At 39.0% G+C, this 23,385-nt stretch overlaps 1 protein-coding gene across 1 annotated transcript in view; it reads right to left on the bottom strand.

Moving 5' to 3' along the window:
* The window catches only part of LOC124182373 (dorsal-ventral patterning protein Sog), a 66,609-nt gene extending 48,126 nt beyond the window's left edge, over positions 1-18,483 (bottom strand). Inside the window, exon 1 of the mRNA XM_046569536.1 lies at positions 17,200-18,483. Coding sequence (XP_046425492.1) covers positions 17,200-17,323 — 124 coding nt within the window. The 5' untranslated portion in view covers positions 17,324-18,483. The remainder of the gene's footprint in view (positions 1-17,199) is intronic.
* Positions 18,484-23,385: the final 4,902 nt, after the last annotated feature.

Raw genomic sequence — 23,385 nt, 5'->3', positions numbered from 1 at the left:
AATAGAAAATCGCGATGACGCACCTCTTAATATTAATATTAAAAGCATAAACTTTAACGGCATTTTTATGCTTCCGCCATTTGGAACAATAGTTTCGACTTGAATTTTGAAAAAAAAATAATCGTCTTTTTTATAGTCTGAAAGATATGTACAAATACATACAAATTTGGTCACTGCCTGCGAACATAGCAAGCGTTGCGCCAAGCCGACTGTCTTGCAACAAACTCGTAAATTCAATCATCGCTTCGGTACAATGCCGGTGTCTGATTGTGAGGTGACGATAATGATATTGAAGTTACTGCGGTTTAGTAGCCGTATAACGAATAACTCCATGCTATTTACAATTGGCCAAAAATCTGATCGATTTGTTCGATTTTACTCTACGGTGAATTGTTTTATTCAGAAGACATATTGTCTGCAAACTTTCTGAAGCACTTTCTTTTTCCATCATGTAGGCATCGCGAAATGTTTAATCTAACGACATTGGATCGATGATGATTATGATCAACAAAGGTGAAAACAACAAGAAAAAGTGTTTCAATGACTTCGTAGAAAATAGTATTCTGAAGAAAAGGAACCATCGTCGAGTGAAATCGAAAGAATCGCTACCAGATTTAAAACGAATTTCAAGCAATTTGAAACGAATCGTCATTACCTGAACTTTCGTTTACAATTCCAGTACTTTTTATTTTTGTATTTCAAACAGATTCTCGTAGCTTTCGAATCTAATAATTTGATAAGTACTCAATGTACGAAGCGTCTGTCTCCTGATTACATTAATAAAAAGTATCTGCTTTCGGCGGACCAACCTTTCACCTTTAGATGATCTTTTTTGTTGTTTGACAATGGGACTCACGAAAGAGAAAACGATCGACGATGGCCCCGAAAGGGTAAATTTTAAAAACTTGAAACTTTTACGCACGTAGTTACATCGAAATAGTTGTTTCATATTTCTGCATTGCCCCATGGGTAAATGGCTAATTTCTACGAGATCTGAAAAATTCTTGTTATGTGAAGTGAAACCCATGAGAAACCGGTAACACTGGAAGGTAAATAACATACACAGATAAGTTTGAAGCAAATCACACAAGTTGACTGTTAAGTATCGAGCAAAGTATACGGAAAGGAAGGAAAAACAAACGCACAAACAAATAAGCCGATAAATAAATACAAATATGCGACACTATTCGATACCCGTAGATTACATATATACTGCGCAAAAGTTTAGGAGTAGGAAGGCATTCATTCGGAAATGACGTAAAAAAAATACGCGTTGGCACGTATAATAGAAAGCTTGCGACGGATTGTTCATGTACATGTGTATATATACATTAAACGTCTAATTACAAGTCGTGCCTGACAATTAAATAAAATTGTGTAGCAAAAAAAAAAAAAACACATTGCGCGACGTTACGCATATGTTGCCTTATTCATCCTTTGCAAAAGGCTCATCGCGCAAACGTTGAATGTCCTACAGGAATTAAAGGATACAACGATACAGCGTGCATGGTAATCGTTGAGTATTTATTTTATTTGCAAGATTTTTTTAACACGTCCTCTTCGCAAGCTAAATTATCAAACTATTAGAGTACCCTTCAGCTTATAATTTCGAATTATATTTACCACGAGAATGACCTTGTCGGATTTCCTTCAACACTCCGAAAATATACTTTGACACACTGTTCCCGAGTAATCTGAAAACTCTGTGAAAATATAAAAACGGAGGACCGCGCGTATGTAACGCGAGTAGCGATCGGTGAATTAATCAGGATTACGTACGTACGCTGAGAGAAATTTTTAGTTTCGGTTACCGCTCTGTCCTTGACTATTTTTATTTTTTAACACAATCGAAAAATACAGTTCTAGGTATAAAATGAAAATTAGTTTTCTACCTGTTACCGGAAAGTCCGTGTATCCGTTACTATTCTTTATCGTTACGATCGCTGTTGCTATATTTTCTTGCAACTGTTGCGAAAATTTAACGCTCGTGCAACGATAAATTCACGTTAAAGCCTCGTTTGACTAAAACAGTAGAGTAAACCTCAGAAACTGATTCAGCGTTGCAATAACCAAAAAAGGTTCGACGATAGCGCAAAATGTTTAGGCGTACCTCGTTTTTCGTAATTGCAAACATGATTGAAACCGTTTTTTTTTTTTTAACGATACCTGGTGTACAAATTTTTCTAGTTACCGTAACAAATGAAATTTTTCGACGAACGATTTCTCATAATTGCGAACCGGGGTCTGCGATAAAAGGAGGCTCGCCCTTAAGCATGAAAGAGGGTTATTGTGGGATCGCCTTCTGCGTTTAACGTACGCACGGCCGTGTCCGAGGTCGTCGCGGTGCACGAGCATGAATCTCTTTCGTTCCCGGCTGGGTGACGACCTTGGCTATGCCGTGTACAGTATGTGTATATAGAGTACGCGTGGTGGGCAAGAAGAAAGAACGGAACCACAAAAAGAAGAGTGAGATAAAAGAAAATTCAAAAGAGAGCCGAGAAGAGAGAGAGTGAGAGAGTTGAGGAAAAGAAGCAGACGAAAAGGGCGAAGCAAATAAACGTGCGTGTGCCTCGAGCTCTGCGCGTGTGTCGTGTAACGTCTGCAGGGTACCTGACCACGATAATTCTGGATTCAAGAAGGCCGAGCCTCGTTCAGGGCGCGTAGGTAGTTGGTTGGATAGGTGTATGGGTACGAGGTACCGGTGTGCCGCGCTGTACTCGTTCCATGAAACGGAACTCGAAGACCAAGAAGAGGAAGAAGAAGAAGAAGAAGAAGAAGAAGAAGAAGAGAAGAAGACGACGACGAAGAAGAGGCGAGAAGAGTCGGTGGACGACCAGTCGGCCCGCAGGCGCGTCGTTTTGTGTCTACCAGCTGGCTAAATATAAGCCCGTCTTGTTCCTCGCACCCCACGCCGTAGCTTTGACTTTATAGGAATCTATCTGTCCTCGTACGATTATTTGCCCCCGCGGAACGCCACGTGATATACCTACGTTGATCCGGATATACGGGGTTCTACGGTTCTTTTTATCAGGCAGCGGTATCCCGGATGATTCGGTCGGTTCCTCCTGGTATCCAAGGATGAATGAGCCCCGAGTGCTGGATCGAAAGTAGGAAGAGATAGAACCGTTTCGAAAATCTCCAGCGATGTTAGATAACGCTAATGTAACAATAAAATAATAAATGAAATAACAATCTCTTCTCTTCTCCTTTTTCTCTACGTGGTACAGAGTGTCCCTCGTCTGCTACAATGTAACGCGCATGCGCTTAAATTCGAGAGTGAATAATTGTCAGGGCGACCAACCGTCGTAAATTCACATCACAGTCGGCCGCGATGTATGTACGTAACCTCAAAAATATTTACAGCTTTCGGTGTTGAGCACAACTGCCAGCGACGACTGTCAAAATTTTTGAGAATAGGTTAGGTGACGGTTGGTCATCCTGGCAAACAATTGCTCTCAGATTTGAATCGGCGCATGCGCGTTACGGGGTAACAGATGCCGGACTATTCGACCGTTAGACAATCACTTTGTACATGGAACTCGACGTCTTTCCGCCTACCTGTCCGTATGTTCGCTTATAATTCCAGAACTGCTGAACCGATTTCCATTTTTTTTTCTTCTATGGATAGCTACGAAGTTTGGCCAGGTTTTAGGCTATACTTCGATACGATCATGTCCGTAGTTTTTGAGAAATTACGATATTTGTAAACCAGGTCGGAAGGGGATCACACACCTATGCGAACCCTGACTTTAATTGAACTTATTTTGGTCTCCATACAGATCTCTAGAAATTAATTGAAAAATAACCGATACGAGTACGATGAATCAGATATTTTCCGACAGTTAAATTTCCACGTTATAACTGTGCTAAATAATGTAAAATTTTTCTCACGTGTTTTTCAGAACAAAATTAATCCAGAAACGTTAGAAGCAAATTGAAAAAATATCTCATGTTTACCTGGAGATTAATAATTTGAATTGTTCTAATTACAAAATCTCTCCTCAAATTGTTGATATATAAGTTTGTGTTATTTGAATTTACAAAAATTCATTTCAATTACTATTATATATTACAATATACAAACTTAATTTTATTCTTGTTTACCAATATATAACATAATAAAACAAAACTGCTGGAGGAGATATTTTGAACGGTTTTTCCTCACTCCCTAACTTTAGATTCAGACGGCGGAGTCACTTTCTTTCCTTGGTCTCGAAAGAAAATACCGTATGCATACCATGCAAAGCGGAACCTGTAAAGTTTACTCTGAAGTAGTGACTGCACATCGAGGCGAGGAATGTACATCTGTTGCACAGGTTTGTTTTTTCAATCCCAAAACCGATTCGTTCCCCAAGTCGGATCAAAATAAATATTCATTCTTCCGCGTGAACTCCGCGATAATTTAATACACCAATGAAATAATCACTCAGCTCCATTTTCTTGCTGCACGAACGCGTTGAAAAGAGAAGTAAGTGATCGTGTAGTCGAAAGCTATAATTCAATCAACCCACCGGTATCGAATGCTAAGTATGCTGGTAGGATTTGCAATTCAAGCCTTTATTACAGTTAACATGTATAACACGAGTTAAAAGCATATTATGAACAATGGTACACAGTACGTATAATTTTGACATTGTTATATATTTATTATAATAGATAAAGTTATTTCATCGACACAATTGAATTGTTCGCTAATGTTGTTATTTTTATTCTTTGCTTTCATCGCTATTCGAGATCAAACTGTCAAAGGGAAGTATTTCTTTTACTTTACGTTCAGTACAAAAATAATCTCTGTGTATATCGCATAGTCTACATGCCTACAATAGATAACACTGAAACAAGATGTATATTTAAATATATGTATTACGTCTATACGTGAATAAGCAAAGGTTATTTTAAAAATGTTATCATGCTCAAGGCCGTGTCTAAAAAAGAGTATTTGTTAATAGCTTATCATTCCCAATATATAATTCTCTCCGTACAAGTCTTATCGGTGGAAAGTGAGTAAGGAAATAGAAAAAAAAAGCAAAAAAATAAAAGTGTATACAAGTAAAATAAGCGTGATGCAACAAAATATCGCGAGTTTGGTCAAACTTGTAAATAAAAACGGGGGCAAAGGATTATACAAATCAAGTGCAGTGTGTCGTTATAAACAAACGAGCATGAAACGTACAACAGATTGTATTATACATACACGCGACATACTGTTATACACGAGTATTATACTAATTACTATATCAATCGGCGAGAGAAGATAAATGAACGGGAATAGAAAAGGGTAAGAATAAAGAGCAGCGATTAGTGTGCGTCCGCATAAATTACGTCGAGCGTTAACGCGCGTGTTACAATCGCCGACATTCACGCGTGATCTGTTTCATCTTAAATACACGATACGATCATTCTCAATTCGTGTGTGGGTGTAAGCGTGGGTGAAAAATACACGTGCATCACGTTACACCTCGACAATTATGTTCCAACGTCTCTATAAGGATGGATGATTATTGCACGTTACACACATACTGCGTGCTGATTGTGAGTAACGTGTTATATATTATTACAGGTATGTTATACAATTGTCAAATACGTTATACGTCGCGTGGTACGCAATGGGTTCAAATAATCGATCGAATCAACATCGTTCTAACGGATACTCGAATGACACGGGGGTAAATTCAAACAGATATCTACGTTACCTCATTTTTTATTGCAATGCCTGTACTCTCCGACTGCCGGCCTGGATTTTATATAAAAAAATCGGGACAATATCTTGAAAGTTGAAAATCAACCGCGCATGCGCGAGTTTTATCGGCTGGCCATCCCGAGTTTCAGATGTCAACTGTTTCTGCCGGCGATGTAGTTGATACGAATTTTCGAGATTAGAATCTCAAATAATTGAGGCGGTGACTCGGAAAGATTTGGGAAGCATTCGTTATCGGGTCGGAATTTTGATTCTTCAAACAACGGTCAGAACTTAATGCTTACGCTCTTTGAAAATTCAAACGTACACATTTTGCGTAGGTTGGCACGCCTGCATCGCAGACAAGAATATCGCCGACCAATGAGATTGAATTATTTGGCGCATGCGCGGTTGATTTTCAAGTTTCAAGATATTGTCCCGGTACATATCGTCGCATGCACGAGTGATCAGGAGGCGATTAATCACCACCTCGTATACGGTGCATGCATGTGCGAACGTTTAATATTCAACGGGAATCGGTCCGTCGATTATACCTACACGTATGTCACTCTGCACGTTTTTCTGTGATAAACTATACCATTGGCGCGGATTGGCCGATTTCATACGGATCGGTTTATAGGTATGGAAGTGAGCGCGGATTAATGAAACAATTTTTCAACAAACAACGTACCGATTCTCGATGACTTAATACTGGAACGTAAGAGTTGTTTTAAGAAAATGTCAGACAATGCTTCGCACTGTGACGTCTGTCCGCTTCAGGGGCTGAAGGGTTTAATTAAACAGAAATCTTAAGCCGGAGATCAAACCGACGAATGAAGAGGCATGAATAAAATCCTTTTAACAAATCCATATATACAAGTATGATGTACGACACGTACACTGCGCGCCAAGTGTACGATTGCACATTAACAACTCTACATAAATAATTTTATTATATTATATACGCCGGTATTTATACAGACAAGTGCTTTGCTACTTTTGACTGGAAATTTCTAAACGGTGCATGAATTTCTGGAATCAACAAAGCTCGCTACGACGTCGCACGATTTGTACAAATAATAAAGATGAATAAAAAAAAAAGTGTTTCGAATAAATATATTATGCCTGATGAAAATTTTCTTTAAAAATATGAAATGCGCGTGTTTAACATGTTTATCGATGTGAATTATAGACTTTTCGATCGTTCGGACATAATTTTTTCATTCAAGCTAACGCAATTTTTCAACAATTCTCGACGATGAATGTATGATGAGAATTCATCGCTACATCTGGCATTATAGAAAGATACACGTTAATATAAAAATACTAATTACGTACTTGTACATGTTTTTCTCGCAAGCTGATAAATCGAAAATTATAATATTTCGCGACGTTAACCAGAACGTTTTCTTATCGCGTCAGTCAATACACACCGGTATTCTATAATGTACGAGCAAAGTATTACACATGGATATGGATATGTGTATATATATATATATATATATAGACTTGAAGAATGCCAACCACCGCACTCTTACGAATATAAAATGCCGCGTTACAACTCTTCATAAGTTTATATTATCGTGTTACATATTTTTCAAGCTATTTCCGGTAGCTGTTATTATAAGCTAAATATTCAATTTTCAAATTCAAAATTCCGGAAATTTTCAATCGCTACCCCAGTCGGTTTTCAACTGTTAATTGTTACGATTATAAATACATGTATAAATAAAGACAGTAGACTGTTGAATCGCACAAGATATATTATACTTCATATAATATATGAGGTATTCCACGACAACTCGACAAAACATTTTCCCCCACCATTTTTTATTTCGTTCGTAATTCTTTATACGATTGTCCTAACCCTAAATAGCACTCCTGGATTATTTCCAATTTTTTTCGCAAACCGTTGCTTTCTTGTTTCTAAAAATTTTCAAAGGTTAAAACCGGAACATTGTTTAAATTTTCGAAAAAATTCTCCAAAATTCTTTGATCAAGTATGATCATTTGAAGCTAAAACCGGAAGTGAAAACTGCTTTTTTACACGTATTCAACTAATTTCAAAAAAAATAAAACTTCCTAAATTTATTTGATTCGGTACTTTTATTGATTGAGTCACACATTCCGCTGAATCAAATTTTTATAGTTTTTGAGGTCGCTGATTACGAATCTGAAATCAGATCTAAAAAATTCAAGATAGCTTATGCAAAACTGCGGAAGTATATTTCAAATATGATCTAATCCGGTCAAAAAGCTCTATGCAATGGTTATCGGTGTCGCTGATTCGATTCGACGTACCGAAGTTTCAAAATCTGCTTTCAGATTAGTAATCAGCGACTCGCAAAAATTTCTAATTTATGTAAAACATGTAAGTGCGTTGAGAGATATTTTCATCGGAAATAAATCTATTCTTCCGATTTTCATAATTTTTTTCAATCAATTTCTTTCCAACAATAATAATTTTCATTACATCGCAATAATTGCTCTAGAGTATTGAAAACCTATTATAGTATTATATCAGGATTAGCAAGAAAACCGCAAAGAAATATGTTGTCAAATTTCTCTAAATATACAAAAAATTTGTATAAAATAGGTGGTAAGAATACTAACCGCTATTACTCAAAGGGCTAATCGTGAGATGGAATCGCTTGATTTCTCGTACTTGATTCGTAAGAATTTTCAACATCATCATCCATCTCATGTATACATATATATATACCGTAAAATGCAGCACCGTATAAGAGCTATGCGAATCGTAACGGTGATATTCCGCAAACTAGTTATGTACCTACATCGTGCGCATCTGTCTGCCCGAGCATATGTATGCCTACGTACAATGTGTGTAATAACGTATGCGCCTATAATAGAATTACGACGAGAGAGCAATAAGACAGTTTCTAAGTACATACAATACGTATAGGTACGTATAAAATTTATACCCACAGACGGTTGTAATAAACGTCGCAACATTACAACATATTTCACGACTTACGTACAAACATACAGGTACACACATACATATGTATAATAAACCGTGTCCCACATACATGAGAGTATTTCACCGCACGATCGGTGCGGAAAAGCGGTCTTAGGAATATTATTAAATAAGAAGCCTGGTAATAATTACCAACCTCTATTAGTACGGATTAATCTGAAAAAAAAATGCGCAGCTTGGAAACCAGATTCCGGACCATGATGAAGTTCACACATGTTTCCGAACAGTAGGAAAGGAACATTGTATGAAATTTTTGACGGTAAAAATTATGCCGTTTTTTTAGAAATGTCAAAAACTAATATTCTTTTAGCTTTTACGGACTTTCAAGCGGCCGCGATAACTTTTTGCATATTTTGACGTTGAAGTTCGCTCAAAACTGAAACTTTTTTTTTTTTTTTTTTTCATACAATCAACAGTGTTCGAGTAATATTTCATTACACTTCGGACACGTTTCCGATTTCCGCACATATTATATATCGAATGCTAAGGTCCAAGCGTCGTCGAGTCAAAATTAAAAAAAAAATCACAAACACTCTCGACTAGTAAAAGTAAGTTTTCACGAAGTTTAAACAAATTCGAAGAGGGTCAGGCTTTATTTATACATGTATATATGTATACAGTATGTATGTATATACATGCCTAAGCAATTTACCGAAAACGCATTATAACGCCACCCTCAGGAATTACCAAGCAAACGCTACGAAATCATCTTCAAGTCCAGGGTACCTGCACCAAATTTACGGCTGTACCGAGTTTACAAGCTTATGTCCATAGACAGACACAAAGGCAAACGGAAATACGTTTGTGACCATTGCTGTAAAAATGATCCCTACAATCCCTCACCGACTCCGTAGTGTGAAAGACTGTAATAATGCAATAAACAGGGTGCCCAGCGACATCGGAATTCAATATTCCCGGTTACTTTTTCCAAAAGTTCCGTAAATTTGCACATAATGATTTCTACGGCGTTTTTGCGTTGTCGTGATACAATCAACATTAAACGATGTTGTACATTCGAAGACGTGTAGAATTGATGAATTCCGGTGGAGTCAAAAATGTAGAAAAGTCGGAAAATAAAAGGGTCGAGGTATAGAATTTTCAAAATGTGGAAAGCCGAAGTCCGGACAGGTCAAAACTAAAGGTAAAGTATAGAAAATCAAAATACACAACCCTCACAATCCCGTTGTATTCTTATTCGTTGTGACAATTTTATATTACAGCTTTCTGTACTCTAACTTTTCTACATTTCGACTTTTCTATGTTTCGAACTTCTATGCGTTTCAAAAATTTTATGAAACCGACTTTCGCGTTCATGAAAACCATTTATTTTTAAATATTCGTTTTTCAGCGGGTGAGCGTAGAAACGGCAATATTTCAACGCGAATTCCCGGTTTCTATGGGAAATTCTCGTATAAATCCCGTATTTTAAAGGGCGCTTTGAAATTCTCGCATAGTTTCCAGCGTTCCAGGGATTCCGGGTTGTTCGAGACCCTGACTAAATGTATAAGAGAAAAACGTCGTATTCTGAAAACAAGTTCCGACTTTGCGTCGCCATTTATTACTATACATTTGCAGGTTTTGATTTTTCACTTTCGCAAAATCATTCCTATCTCTAATCCTTATCCTCCACCCCAAAAAAAAAAAAAAAAAAAATACATATTTTTCCAAATAAATTATACACGTTAAAAAGAGAAACAGGTTTGTCGATAAATGGACAATATGTATACCTACCGACATCCTTTTCAGATGTATGCAGGTTATCTACTCTTATATATATACATAACCTATGGATATCACATGTATAAACGGTGCAGATCGACGAACCGCGAGCATCTCGCAAAGATTGATCGGAATTTGAGAAAGTGTGGGAAAATCTGTTTAAGGATATGTCTGCAGGACGACGAACGCGGTGAGATCGCGCATATGATTTAATACAACTTACCTACGCGTACAATACATATACGTGCGAGTAAATGACAACACGGGTAAAGCATACCGAGATACGTAGAATGCGCAATCCTGATATATAAAAAAAAGTGAAAATCCGGATAAGAAATGAGTTACGTTTTGTAATTGCATATAATCTAGACGTATTCACGCCGATAAAATTCTCTATGCCTTATTATTATGATTATCAAATCATTGTATACACGTACCATGAAAAGATGAAAAGCGAGGAAAACCAGAACAAGTCAACCAGCGTGCGGTTTTTAATTTTTAATTCCCGAGCTTATACCGGATGATGAGGGAAGTAACTGGCGAGCGAAAATTAGTTTCAAGCCAACGTAAATGGTAGGCAATAAATCATCGAATCATCCTACCTGTGGAGAAGGCGGCAGCAGCAGAATTAAGCTGCATACAAGCAGAAGCTGCAGACACATTTATCAATTCGTTGCGGGCTCGAAAGAAAAGACAATATGGCATGCATGCACGTCAGGTTCACGTACCGCGCGTTGTGCGTTTCTGCGGTGCACTTATATATCTACCTAAGTGCGCAACAGGTATCCATCCCATTGGATCTGTACACCACCTCGCGTTGCGTGTACAGAGAACGCTGTAGAAAAAGCTCTGAAGCTCCGGCGTCACGCACCCTGCGGTACGTAGACTTATAATGCTGCAGAACTTATTACCGATCGCCTTAGATGATCACATGCGAAGAAGTTATATTTGACCGTCAATGCGGCTTCGCGTCCTACCAAGTTCGAAATTTTTTTTTTTTTTTTTACTTGTGCGATCTTTCGTAGACGATAATTCCCGAGGAAGTATATTCGCTCATAGATCAGGCGAAAAGCGATTTCAAACAGTATTCGAGGGACTTCATATAATTTTATGCAATTTCATGTGATCTCTAGTGGATTCAAAGAGATTTTCAACAAGTCAATACACGTGTGATTTTAGGCGATTTTATGTGATTTAATGCAAATTCATGTAATTTTCAATGATTTTGAGTGATTTCAAGCCACTGTAAAGCGACTGCTTTCCAAAGTGTTTCACGATTTTGAGTGATTTCAAGTGATTTCAAGTGATTTCAAGACATTTTACGCGATTTCATCTAATTTTGAGTGATTTCGAATGACTGTAACTGATTTCAAGTAATTTCAAACGATTTCAAATTATTCCAAGTAATTTCAAGCGACTATAAAGTGACTGCATTCCAAAGTGGTTTGCGATGTTAAGCGATTTCACTCGATCACACGTAATTTCAACTAATTTCAACTGATTTCAAGCAACTGCAAAGTGACTGCTTTTCAAATAATCTCGCGATATCAAGAGATTTTAAGCGTTGATTTCGACTGATTTCAAGTGATTTCAAGTGATTGTGATGTGCGATTTTATGCGATTTCTCGAAAGTTTAAGCGATTACACGTGATTTCATTTGATTTCAAACGATTACGCACGATTTCGAGTGATTTCGGCAGATTTAAAAGTGAATGATTTCCGAAGTAGTTTGCAAATTCAACAAGTGAACACAATTGTTTTACGTGATGTCAATTTTAACGCCAATCTTTATAATCTATTATAACGTGTACGTGAACACAGTGGGTGTAGGAGAACCCGGAACAACTGCTGTCCGGGTACCGGAAATAGCTAGCTAGAATTTCTCAAGTCGTAAAAAAGCTTTCCCAGCTTTTACGGCCAGCGCGTTGCACTGTAAGGCACTGCAGCGATCCGTGCACGGTGCATCGGTTGGAGGCCAATGGATCTAACCCGCTCGAGGAGAAACATCTAATAATAAATAATGCTGCATGGGACGCGTCGCGAACGAGCGAGTGCAGAAATCGAGGAGAGGGAAGGAGATAAATATGATGGGAGAAATCGGATACACGGAAAATGAGAGGATCTCCCCCCCTTACCTTTCTTTCGACCAGTCACCCGGAGACATGGTCTCGATCGAAAGCTGAGAAAACAGGGGAAAAACACGTTTGAAAAATCTTAACGTTAACGTAAATAAAGCAATAAATATAATATCTCTACCACTAAACGTGACAGAGATGATAAGATTTGATAGAATTCGAAAAACGGTTTTGTAATTTTAACGTTTAAAATTCTTAAGCGTTGATGTTTTTCATCCGATTCTTGTGCGTCGTGGATCATTCTGTTTACTGTAAAGATCCCCACAATCGAGATCGTGTCATAAACTCAAATTTCTTTAACGTTTTTCAAACAGCTTGTGGGGGGATTTTTCCGGCGAGCTTAATGAGCCGAAAAATGTTACAATTGAATGTGTCAAATACATACCAGAGTTTAATCATCCGGGACGTTGTTCTATCGACAAGCCCTTTTTCAAATCATTGATACGATCCGACCAGCTCGAGTTGCCGAAACTTGCTATTGTTTCATCGGCGCAAGTAGCACTGCTGGACATTTTTCAAACCGTTCTAAACTGAGAGAAATTCTTAGTTCCGGTTACCGCTCGGTCCTTAACTATTTTCATTTTTTACCACACTCGAAAAATGTAAAAAATTTAACGCTCGCTAAACCGAAAAAATTGATCACACGTTGCAATCACCAAAAAGGATCGACGATTACCTCGTTTTTCGTAATTCCAACGATATTCAAACAGTTTTCTTAACGATACCTGTTTTACCGAACTTTTCTAGTTACTGAGAGCAAATGAAATTTTTGGCAGCGTACATTCCATTTTTCCAACTATTGCCAACCACGCATCGTTGACGTACGAGACGTTGCGGGTATTCCGGCGCGTTATCTCCGTCGCAGAGACGTTAGAGCTGATACGCACGCATAGGTGCGTAATGCCCGGCTGTGTAAATGGGCATGCCGGCATTGGTGCAAGGTAGGTATGTGTAATGTTATACCTGCGCATGTCGAGACGCTATCAACGCCGCGACGCCGGCAGCCTGTTTGACTAAACGATGATGATTTCTCGCTGGCCTCAAGCCATGCACAGCAGCAGCACGCTACCTGGGTGAAAAACCGAGGTAAGTTAACCGCCTATTAATAAGCCAATCAGACGTTTTTCGTCTGCATGCGATGCAATGGCCGCGGGACGCCGGATATGAAAACGCGTTGATCCGACAGCGAAAGATATATATTATTAAGTATTTGTGTAATGCATAAATGCAGGCGGATCCGTAAATGCAGTTCCTCGGACGACGGTCGGATTATCATCGTCGGTTAAGGAAAAGAAAAATGTATACTATCCGACTGTTATTTATTTACCACTCTTATCGCCACGTTACACAATTTTTTTTTTTTATAATTTCGCATACGTTTTATTTATCGCGAAGCACGTTTTACGCACGCTACGCATTTATACGCACGTGTAAAATATACAAATTCTTTGATCTAAAGAAACGGTCTCTGAAAGATTATCAGGAAATAATCGTTTCTTCCGTTTTTCTATGCTTTTACAGATTTTACAATCTTCTTCGGAAATTTTCGGGGATGCGCAGAGAAAGTGAGCGAAGAGGTAGAACGAAAAAGAGGAAAAGTTGGAGCGTTCATTCACGGAGGTTGCAGCACCTCAGATGCCGAGACGCTCCTGATCTTTACTTATTGTTAAACTCCGCCGACGAAGTGTTGATAAAATTATTATTCCGAATTTTATATTGCTTGATCAGGCTTTTTCATTCTTAGTCGATTTTTCTTCATAATTCAGACTCACGATCGGAGCGGTTGCGTTAAATAAAGAGAAAAAAAAAAGAACAACGATGATATTTTGCATTCCCGTTTTACGATATAAAATCTCGCATCGTCAAATCTTGACTCTCGCAACGACAGCGACGAAAGCCGATTTCCCACAATATCTGCATTCTTTCACGTAATAGATTTTATCTTCAGAAAATAGGAATTATTAACTCCCGGCAAAAAGTATGACGTTAAAATCATCCGGCAATGTCGTTAAATTTGAGGTCAATGAGTCAACGCGCGTTTTCAAGAAACAGGTTTAATCCCAGATTCCACAGACAGTTGTTGTTGTATTTCGACTCGGTATATATAATTCTTTGCTTTTATCATCGATCAAAAACCAGCTGCAGAAGACGAGTCTAAACCTGTGCGGTAGAGATTTCAAAGGAAACAAGAATAATTTTCAGGACGAAAAGCTTTTCGATCCAGAATAAAAGCCAACGTGTGTTTCACCGAAGCGATTCACGTGTCAATATCATTCGAAATCGCGTTGAAATCGGTAACATTGAAAAAAAAAAATAATGTCGCACTACCAATCGTCAAGGTTCAGTCATTGGTAGTGTATGAGAAATTATTTAGGATTACAGGAAACTCTTTGTAACCCGAAGAAATCGTGTGAATTTCTTTAGAAGTCGTGAGAAATAACGGTAATCACTCTGTAAAATGTTAATAATCACGTAAATACGTAATCATGGTGTCAATCTTTTCTACGGTGAAAATTCACCCCTTGACCAAGCCAACGATAAAAAAAATCTTTCTCATTCTTAAAGACTGCATCGATGATAATAGAAAAGTCTGTGCCATTTGCATATCGCTTCCGATGTAGGATTAAAATAACATCTAGATTCTTATTTTCTCTTCTCTTCACACATACTTGTTATCAATACATATACATATATATTAGGGCGGTCCTTATTCAGGGTGTTGACGAATTTTTGCCAGACTATCCCCCAAATCAACTTCAAATAATTCGAAAACAATGGCTTAATTTTTTCAGATTTTTACATCGAATCTAAGGTAGTCTCCGCATTGTGATCGAAGTTTCTTGTGGAAATTAACATGGGTAAAACTTTTTTCTCAGTATATATTTTATTGCAAGAGTATTAATGTTCCAAATAATCTGTAATCGCGAGGTTTTGGTGAGAATTAGTGCTACTATCTGGGAAAAAATACACATCATCGTACCAAGCAATCTAGACGAATTGCACAACCTCGAAACCTGACTTTTTTTTATTTATTCAGAGGAAGTGCAATTCGTCTAGATTGCCTCGTACGATGATGTGTATTTTTTTTCATATAGTATCACTAATGCCGACTAAAACCTCGCAGTTACAGATTTTTTGGAACATTGTTACTTTCACGATAAAATATATAGTGCGAAGAAAAGTTTTTCTCGTGTCACTTCCATAAGAAACTTCGATCACAATGCGGGCTGTCTCAGACTTGCTGTAAGAATCTGAAAAAATTTGGTGACTCTTTTCAAATGATTTGAAATTGATTTCAGTGATGGGGCGGTAAAAATTCGTCAACACCCTAAACAAGGACCACCCTAATACATATATAAATTATAAGAAAGATTATGCGTATCGTTATAATCCTGTAATAAGGATGTATACGGTACGATACTTCGGTACCTACGTTTTACGCACATGTATGATACACACGTACAATCGTATACTTTGGCTTTGAAATAGTTATCATGTATTATCGCATACTACTTGTGGATGTACATATATATATATATATATATATATATATATATATATATAATACATGATTGTGTATACACATTACATATAAATGTTCAGCCCACCGTCGCGTCGCCTATGAATACCTACATTCTATACTATATGCATCATTCGCGTATTCCTCAGCTGATCAGCGCGCTAGAACGATATTGCAACCATATATGATTGAGAATAACACGTGATCCATCATTCAAAGCTGAAGTATGGCTCTGAGATGACAGGCTCTCATACCTAATACCCTCGCGATCTACCCACGGCGCCAACGAAAATACAATCGGGTATACCTACACGATCCAGACACCCACATTTCGTATTTGGTACCTACCTAAGTCTATTAGGTCCGCCTCGAAGACTACGTCATTCTTTCGATATTACCCTTCGTCATTATTTCCTTATTACATTGAATTTGATTTTTCGCTCGATTATTACACCCAGTTGTAAGAAAGTTTTATTACTACTTCACATTGTGTTATAAATAATAATTATAAATTTTCAATACTTCTAGCGACTTGCCTCGTTATTTTGATCAAACTTTTACCATCTACAAAAACATGGTTTTCCAACGCCAAGGTCTTCGAAGATAATCGAATGAAGCGGTGCAGTAGCGACTATAGGGATTAAAAACAATTGGGAAAAATCGTTACTTCAAAACTTAGGGCGAATTGTCGGAAATAATTTGAACTAGAAAATTAACAATATTTACTAAACTCCGCGCCTTAAAAAATTTTTACAAAGTACACATCACTGTACGTAAAGTTGCACGAAACAGCGACAAGTTTTTCCGAAAATTTTCGTTACTCGGTACTTTCAAACATCCGCATTTATTGCAGTTGAAAAACAGAACGATAGTGATAATATTAATATTAATAATAACAATAATAACCATAATAATAAAAAAAGAAAAAAAAGAAACCGTGCCTCTTCCCTTTCACCGCGTTCCATCCTCTCGTTTCAAATTTTTTATTTCTTACCTCGCGTTGTCCACGCGCGATAAGGGGAGGAGAACAAACACCGATACACGCGTGCATCCGTCCATCCATCCATCCATCCTGCACCCATTTACCCACTCGCACATCAAAGAGAGAGAGAGAGAGAGATAGTGAGACAGCGTCGCAGCTCTGGCTTACCTGCCGGTCTATGCGGTCTCCTGGCCAAATCGTCTTCGAGTAGCGGAGCGACGCGACGCGCCTCACCGATCACCAGCAATACCGGAAGCGCCGCGAGGGCGAGAAGAAGGCGATTATGCATCATCTTCGAGGAAGTTCCTCAAAAGTATCACTTTCGAACAATACAATATCACAAGCACGCGCACAAACACGCACTGACGATCGGATCGGGATGTGTATTTTTATAAAAAGTTTAACAGTTTATATGATCAAAGTATTAATTTTAAATATGTATATGTATATAAAAGGAGGGAGAAATAAATAATCGTGACGAAGCACTGCGTTCAATAATAACAACGATAGCAATCTTGTTGTTGCTACTCCGTGTTATTACGCGCGCGTATCGAGCGCGAGCAGAATTGCGATAATTACAGGCGGATCGTTTGTGTATTATCTCGTCGCGTTGCACGAGCACGAGCAAAACACTCCCAAAAGTTGCGTTGACGTTACAGGTAAGAGAAGAAAACACGGCACACAGTGTACAACCGCGGCCTCTCCGCACTCCGCAGTCACTGGGGCAGAACGCACAGATAGCCGGAGAGCAACGGCGCACAGGTGATAAGGAGGTCGGATATAGTAGAGTCGAATCGACTTAAGGGCGAGAGGTGCGAGCGGCGGTTGTTAACGGCGGGTTACGCACCTGCATGATCTCGGAATCCGATCTACGTAGGAATAAATACACGCGTAAGAAAAACGATAGGTACACACTAAAAGAGACACGAGGGCGGGTCTCAACGTCTTGTCGTTACGCGTCTCATCGCACGGGGAGATAAGCGGCGACTCTACGCCGAAGTAAGAGAGCGAAATCGCGGCCGCTACGCGTTTATAAGATCCATCGTCGGCGAGAGGCGAGCCAATGTTATTGTCGTCGCGAACTCGAGCCCTCTCTCTACGTACCGCCACCGTCCGATATACCTAAGAGACTGCGACTCTGCGACTACTCGGCAGGCACTCGCTGCTGCTCGTGATCGGGGGCTCTCTGCATTTGGCCGAGGTAAAGCGATCCCTCTCTCACTCTCTTTCTCCCTCTGTGTCTCACCGTAAATGCGGCTAGATTACGGGCCACGCGCGCTACTCTCCTCCTCCGTTCTGCTGGTTGTCGCTAAACACGATCATACGAGTCGCGACACGGTCAACGCCTCACTCTCTGACTGACTGACTGACTGACTGACTGACTGACTGACTGACTGACTGACGAACGCACGAAAACTACCGACGAACTACGTCGACGACGGTGAGACGAAGGTGGGAGGATCGCAACGGGAGGGGGAGGGGGGGGGGGATGAGGAGAGGTACTGCAACGCGCGCGGCACACGCGGATCGCGGACGATTCGGGAATATCGAACGAGAACGAATTCGTCGCCTTTTCGGGGCTCGATACGTTACAGATTTTACCCGTCAACTTTGCGCGATCGATTATCATCCTCGATCGGTGATAGCTAATACAAATTTCAATCTAATATCAACAGCTTTACGTTTCGCGCGGGTTTCAAACTATAGTTATACCTAGTATCTCTGCTACGGTGAAAACGTTGCTCAATAAATAATTAAACGCATTTTAAGAGATTGAGAATTAGCAAGCCGAGTTACGCAGAGTTAATAAAATCTGATTCCTAAATCGCGCAATTGCGCTGAGCTTCTTCGATCCTGTAATATTCTTCTACCAAAATCCTCGGTTAAATCTTATACCTCGTCTGTGTTTTCTATCCGCGCGCACTTCCGTCTATATCGAAATGAAGAACGGCGCGATGCGAGGCGAGACGGAGGCGCTCCTGGTTCGTCGAGCGTCGCGCGTCGAGTGTGACGCCGGTCTCGCCCGTGACCGGCTCTCGGAGAGAGTCGAACCTCCGTGCGTGTGACAAGCGCGAATCGCGCCCCCTCCCCCCCCCCCCCCCCCCTCCCTGCCGCGACGCTTGACCGCGAACCACGCGAATGACTCGGGTGGAAACGGCTGCGAGGTGTGCGGAGCGGCACCGACTCGCGTGCACTTATTCCCTTTCGTTCCTCACCTTTGCCGCCTCTTCTCGGCCAGAGATCTGCGCAAGAAGAGCACCGCGACTAAGGTAGAAAACTACTCTCCGGCACCAACGACGACCTTTCCGAACCTAATGTCTGCGGCATTCTACTTGACGACTCGAAATTACCCGTAATTATTTAATTTTAAATCTCTCTGTGTTATAATTTAGGTAACATGGTACTTTGGTTGATATAATTTATTATTTCACTATGTTGCGATACGATGTTGAGAATTTTTTTATTTCTTTATTTTGCTTTTACATTTTGGTAAAGATCGTAGTATAAATTACCTAATAATCGCAGTACAACGAATAGTTGGACGGAAATAACAATTGATATTATACAGTTTGTTGCATACTGTTACCATGTATGTACACTTGGGGACAATGAATCTGAGACGGTTAATTTTTCACACTAGATATTATGTTGGCAACACAGATAAACCTACAGCGCCACAGTCGGCCGATCGCGAAACTAACTCAATCTCAATAAACAAAACATAACCCATGACCGTCGAATCTAATCTTAGAATACGTGTCAATCCAACAAGTCATTATCTCCGCGGTATTTTAAGGACAGATTCGAGGGTCATGGGTTATGTTATGTTTATTGAGATTAAGTTAGTTTCGCGCTCGGCCGACTATGGCGCTGTAGGTTCCTCTGTGTTGCCAACATAACTGTCTAGTGGAAAAAATTAGCTGTCTCAGATTCATTGTCTCCGAGTGTACATACGTACAATTGTCCAAAACTGGTATGACATTGTGTTATTTGCTAAAATGAGCAAATAAAATGATTGTAATCGCACAATGAGAGATTTTAAATTTCCCTGTTATATGTATATAATCTTTCGGAATTTTTCGGCACTGGAATCTAATTCATATTTCATTCGTCATTCTTTTGCAATTGTTTTACGACAAGGAGTAACGTACAAGATTGTACGTATACATGCATGTATGTTTACATAAGTTTTGCGAAATGTGTATCTGCTGATAAATTTATGTATGCTCAAGTATCTCAAGTACCTAAGTTTACTAGAGATTTTAAGATTACAGTTAACACGTATACTATTTACCTTCATTCTATGTAGTATTATTCGATTGATATGCTCGAGATGTGAAAATGAAGGTTCACCTGCAAAGGCTCAATAAACGTTGCTTTTCGAGTATTTGTACGGCATAACAAAGTTTCACGTGTTCCATTCCTTAGCGAAAACAAACTTGCCGTTGTTACGTGTTTTTACGTCTTCAAAGAAGTTATTAGTCTTGATTATATCGTTGCTGGATATTTTTATTCCAAGTAAAAGCTGTTTTGTATTGTAAAAAAGAATAATACCCGTATCGTATGTTTCTTTCTCAACTCAGAGTTTCGGTGAAATACAGAATTGTGTACACAGATGCGTAAGGCTTCGACTTAATTAGGAAGACAAAATTTCCTCGAATGGCAATTCGTGAGAGAGAGATTTGAGTTGATCATGCATTAAATAGTTGATGTACATAAATAACCGATTTACATGATTTTCAAATGGGTTCCAGGTCTTTTCGATAATTTTCAGCGATTTTTAACTGATCTATTGCTGGATTAATTTCATTTCGATCGAAAATAACAAAATATACTGAAATCACCTGGGAAAATAGTCGACTCTTCAATAAAAGTGGAGGCTTTGATAATATACGATTTCTTACAAACTTCGAACGAACAGTTTCCAAGTGAAAATACATGATTGAAAGAATCCACGAAAGAAGTAACAATGTATCGTTACATTTATAAATTCTACATCAGATACGCACAGGGTTGGGCCGTCCATCACAACGTAATAAAAAAAAAATACAAAATTGTGCCACGTAGAAATAACACATTACGCGATCTCCGGGGCCCATAAATTTGGTAACTCAAAAAAAAAAAAAAAATATCCGTCGAACAAGATTATTATTAGATATATTTACCATAGGTTACCCGATTTTCGCAGGAGTTCTAAGATTCTTGTGCATAATATTTGTGTGAAACTTGAATGATTCATCTTCAGTCGGTCTAAATATTTTTTAGTTTTTTTTCCTCTTCCTTAGGGGGCATCCATTAATCACGTGATGCCTTTATAATCAATTTTAGACCCCCCCCCCCCCCCCCTCGCCCTCCGTGATCACACATGAGGTTTTGGTGAACCCCCCCCCCTCCCCTTGCCCGTTATCACGTGATTTTTCTCGCCGATCGACTACTCGCGTGCATGGGTTAAAAATGTGATAGAACCAATAAAAATCTTTAAATATACTCGGTGTTTTTAGAAAAAATGCACCAAAAAATACACGTGATCAATCTCTTCCCGTGTGATCAATCGCGATATTGTCAAGTACCCCCCCCCCCCCCCCTCCCCCGTGAGTCTCACGTGATTAATGGATGCCCCCTTGTGATACTCAGAAAATATCAGCTGTAAGAGAAATGGAATAGCAAAAAATTGTTGCCCTCTAAAGTTGCGAGTACTGCATATACTGATTTATCGATTTTATCGATTAATGATCGGTGTGGTTTGCGGTCACGGTTAAGGGGACGCTATTATTTAGTTCTTACCGACTGAGATGAATGTGTTTTATCTTCGCTAATATCAAAGGCTATGCATGATTTTAATCACGATATACAAGTTTGTTTTTGTTCGAAATTACTTTGATTTTGGCGAAAATAGATGATATTCAACGCGGTCGGTAAGAACTGACTATAGCATCCCTTTAAATAGACCGCGGGTACTTTTAGTTAGGTGTAAATAGGTATAATTTATATCGTCGTGCCTCTGGAACAAAGTATCTAACCATGCGTGGATATGAAAAACATACATAGAGCCAGATACGTGTTACAAGCGTGCCAACATGGCAAAAAAACCGGACGCCGTGCCCCGCAGGAGTGGAATCGGGTTTGATTCGCATCTCGTTCAACATTTTCGAGGCACTTGAATCACATTTGCAATTCTTGCGGCATTGGGTATTACTTAATACTTCATACGGTATTATAATACCAAACCGTGAGCTGCTGCATGTACGATATACGTTTCAAGTTAACATTTTCGTCCTATCGATTTTGCATTCTTCGGACGTGCAGCGAGACACATGTAAGTATGCAGAAATAAAGAAGGAAGACGAAAGAAATTATTGTAGTTAAGAGGTAAATGGAAACGAAGACAATCACAATATGCGACTAGGTGTAACACGTGGAGAGGCATTCCTGTCCATCAATCCTCGGGAGAAAAACATGTCAGTTGTCACATTTTTTTTACATTACTCATTAGTAGGTTGTAACAACAAGCTGTTTCATTTACTTGCTTGAATTGCTAATTATTAAACTACGTCTTATTCGGTATGAAGTAAGGTTAGGTATATGTCATCCAACATCAGGGTAATTATACATCTTGAATCTAGTAAAGTTATTCGACACAACGTATATTATAATCGTAGATTACGAAGAGCTTTTTGATAATGTAAAGATACCAAATGCTGGAATAATCGAGTGAAATTGAACGGGTCTGTTAGTTTTTTCAAATATTCCAAAGTGATTCTAAGTATCTAAGTTTTCAGTTACGAATCTAGTCTTTGCACTACAATTTCGTAACGATCAATTATTCTTCCGCAACGATGAGAAATCGCTATCCAAAAGATCCTGCACTGAGTGGGGTGTTTTTTCAGATTCCAGAAATCCAACATCTGCACAGAAATGGCTTATCCAATAAGTATGACGGATGCAAATTCGAGAAATAGTTTGATTCGAACGAGAGTGAGTATCTTGAAGTTTTCGAAGTCGCTGAATTTGCGTCTGAAAGCAGTAGTGTCGAAAATTCAAAATGGCGGGTCCAATATGGCGGATGCAAATCCGAAAATTTGCTCGATTCCGCCCGACGAAAGCAAGTATCTAGCGGTTTTTTGGGGTCACTGAATTTGAATCTGAGATCAGATTTCCATAATTCAAAATGGCGAATCGAATATCAATTGTTCTTCCGCAACGCTGTGAGAAATTACGATCTGAAAGACAGTCCCGGTGAGCGGGGCGTTTCCCATATTAAAAAAATTCAACATCCATACAGAAATTACAATTCCACGGAGTGTCAGGGTTGCGGCGAAGGAGACTCGCGTACGTTAAGCCGTCAAAGCTCCT

Source organism: Neodiprion fabricii, chromosome 5, assembly GCF_021155785.1.
Source record: "Neodiprion fabricii isolate iyNeoFabr1 chromosome 5, iyNeoFabr1.1, whole genome shotgun sequence".
Taxonomy (NCBI): domain Eukaryota; kingdom Metazoa; phylum Arthropoda; class Insecta; order Hymenoptera; family Diprionidae; genus Neodiprion; species Neodiprion fabricii.
This window is presented reverse-complemented; position numbering and strand designations above follow the sequence as displayed.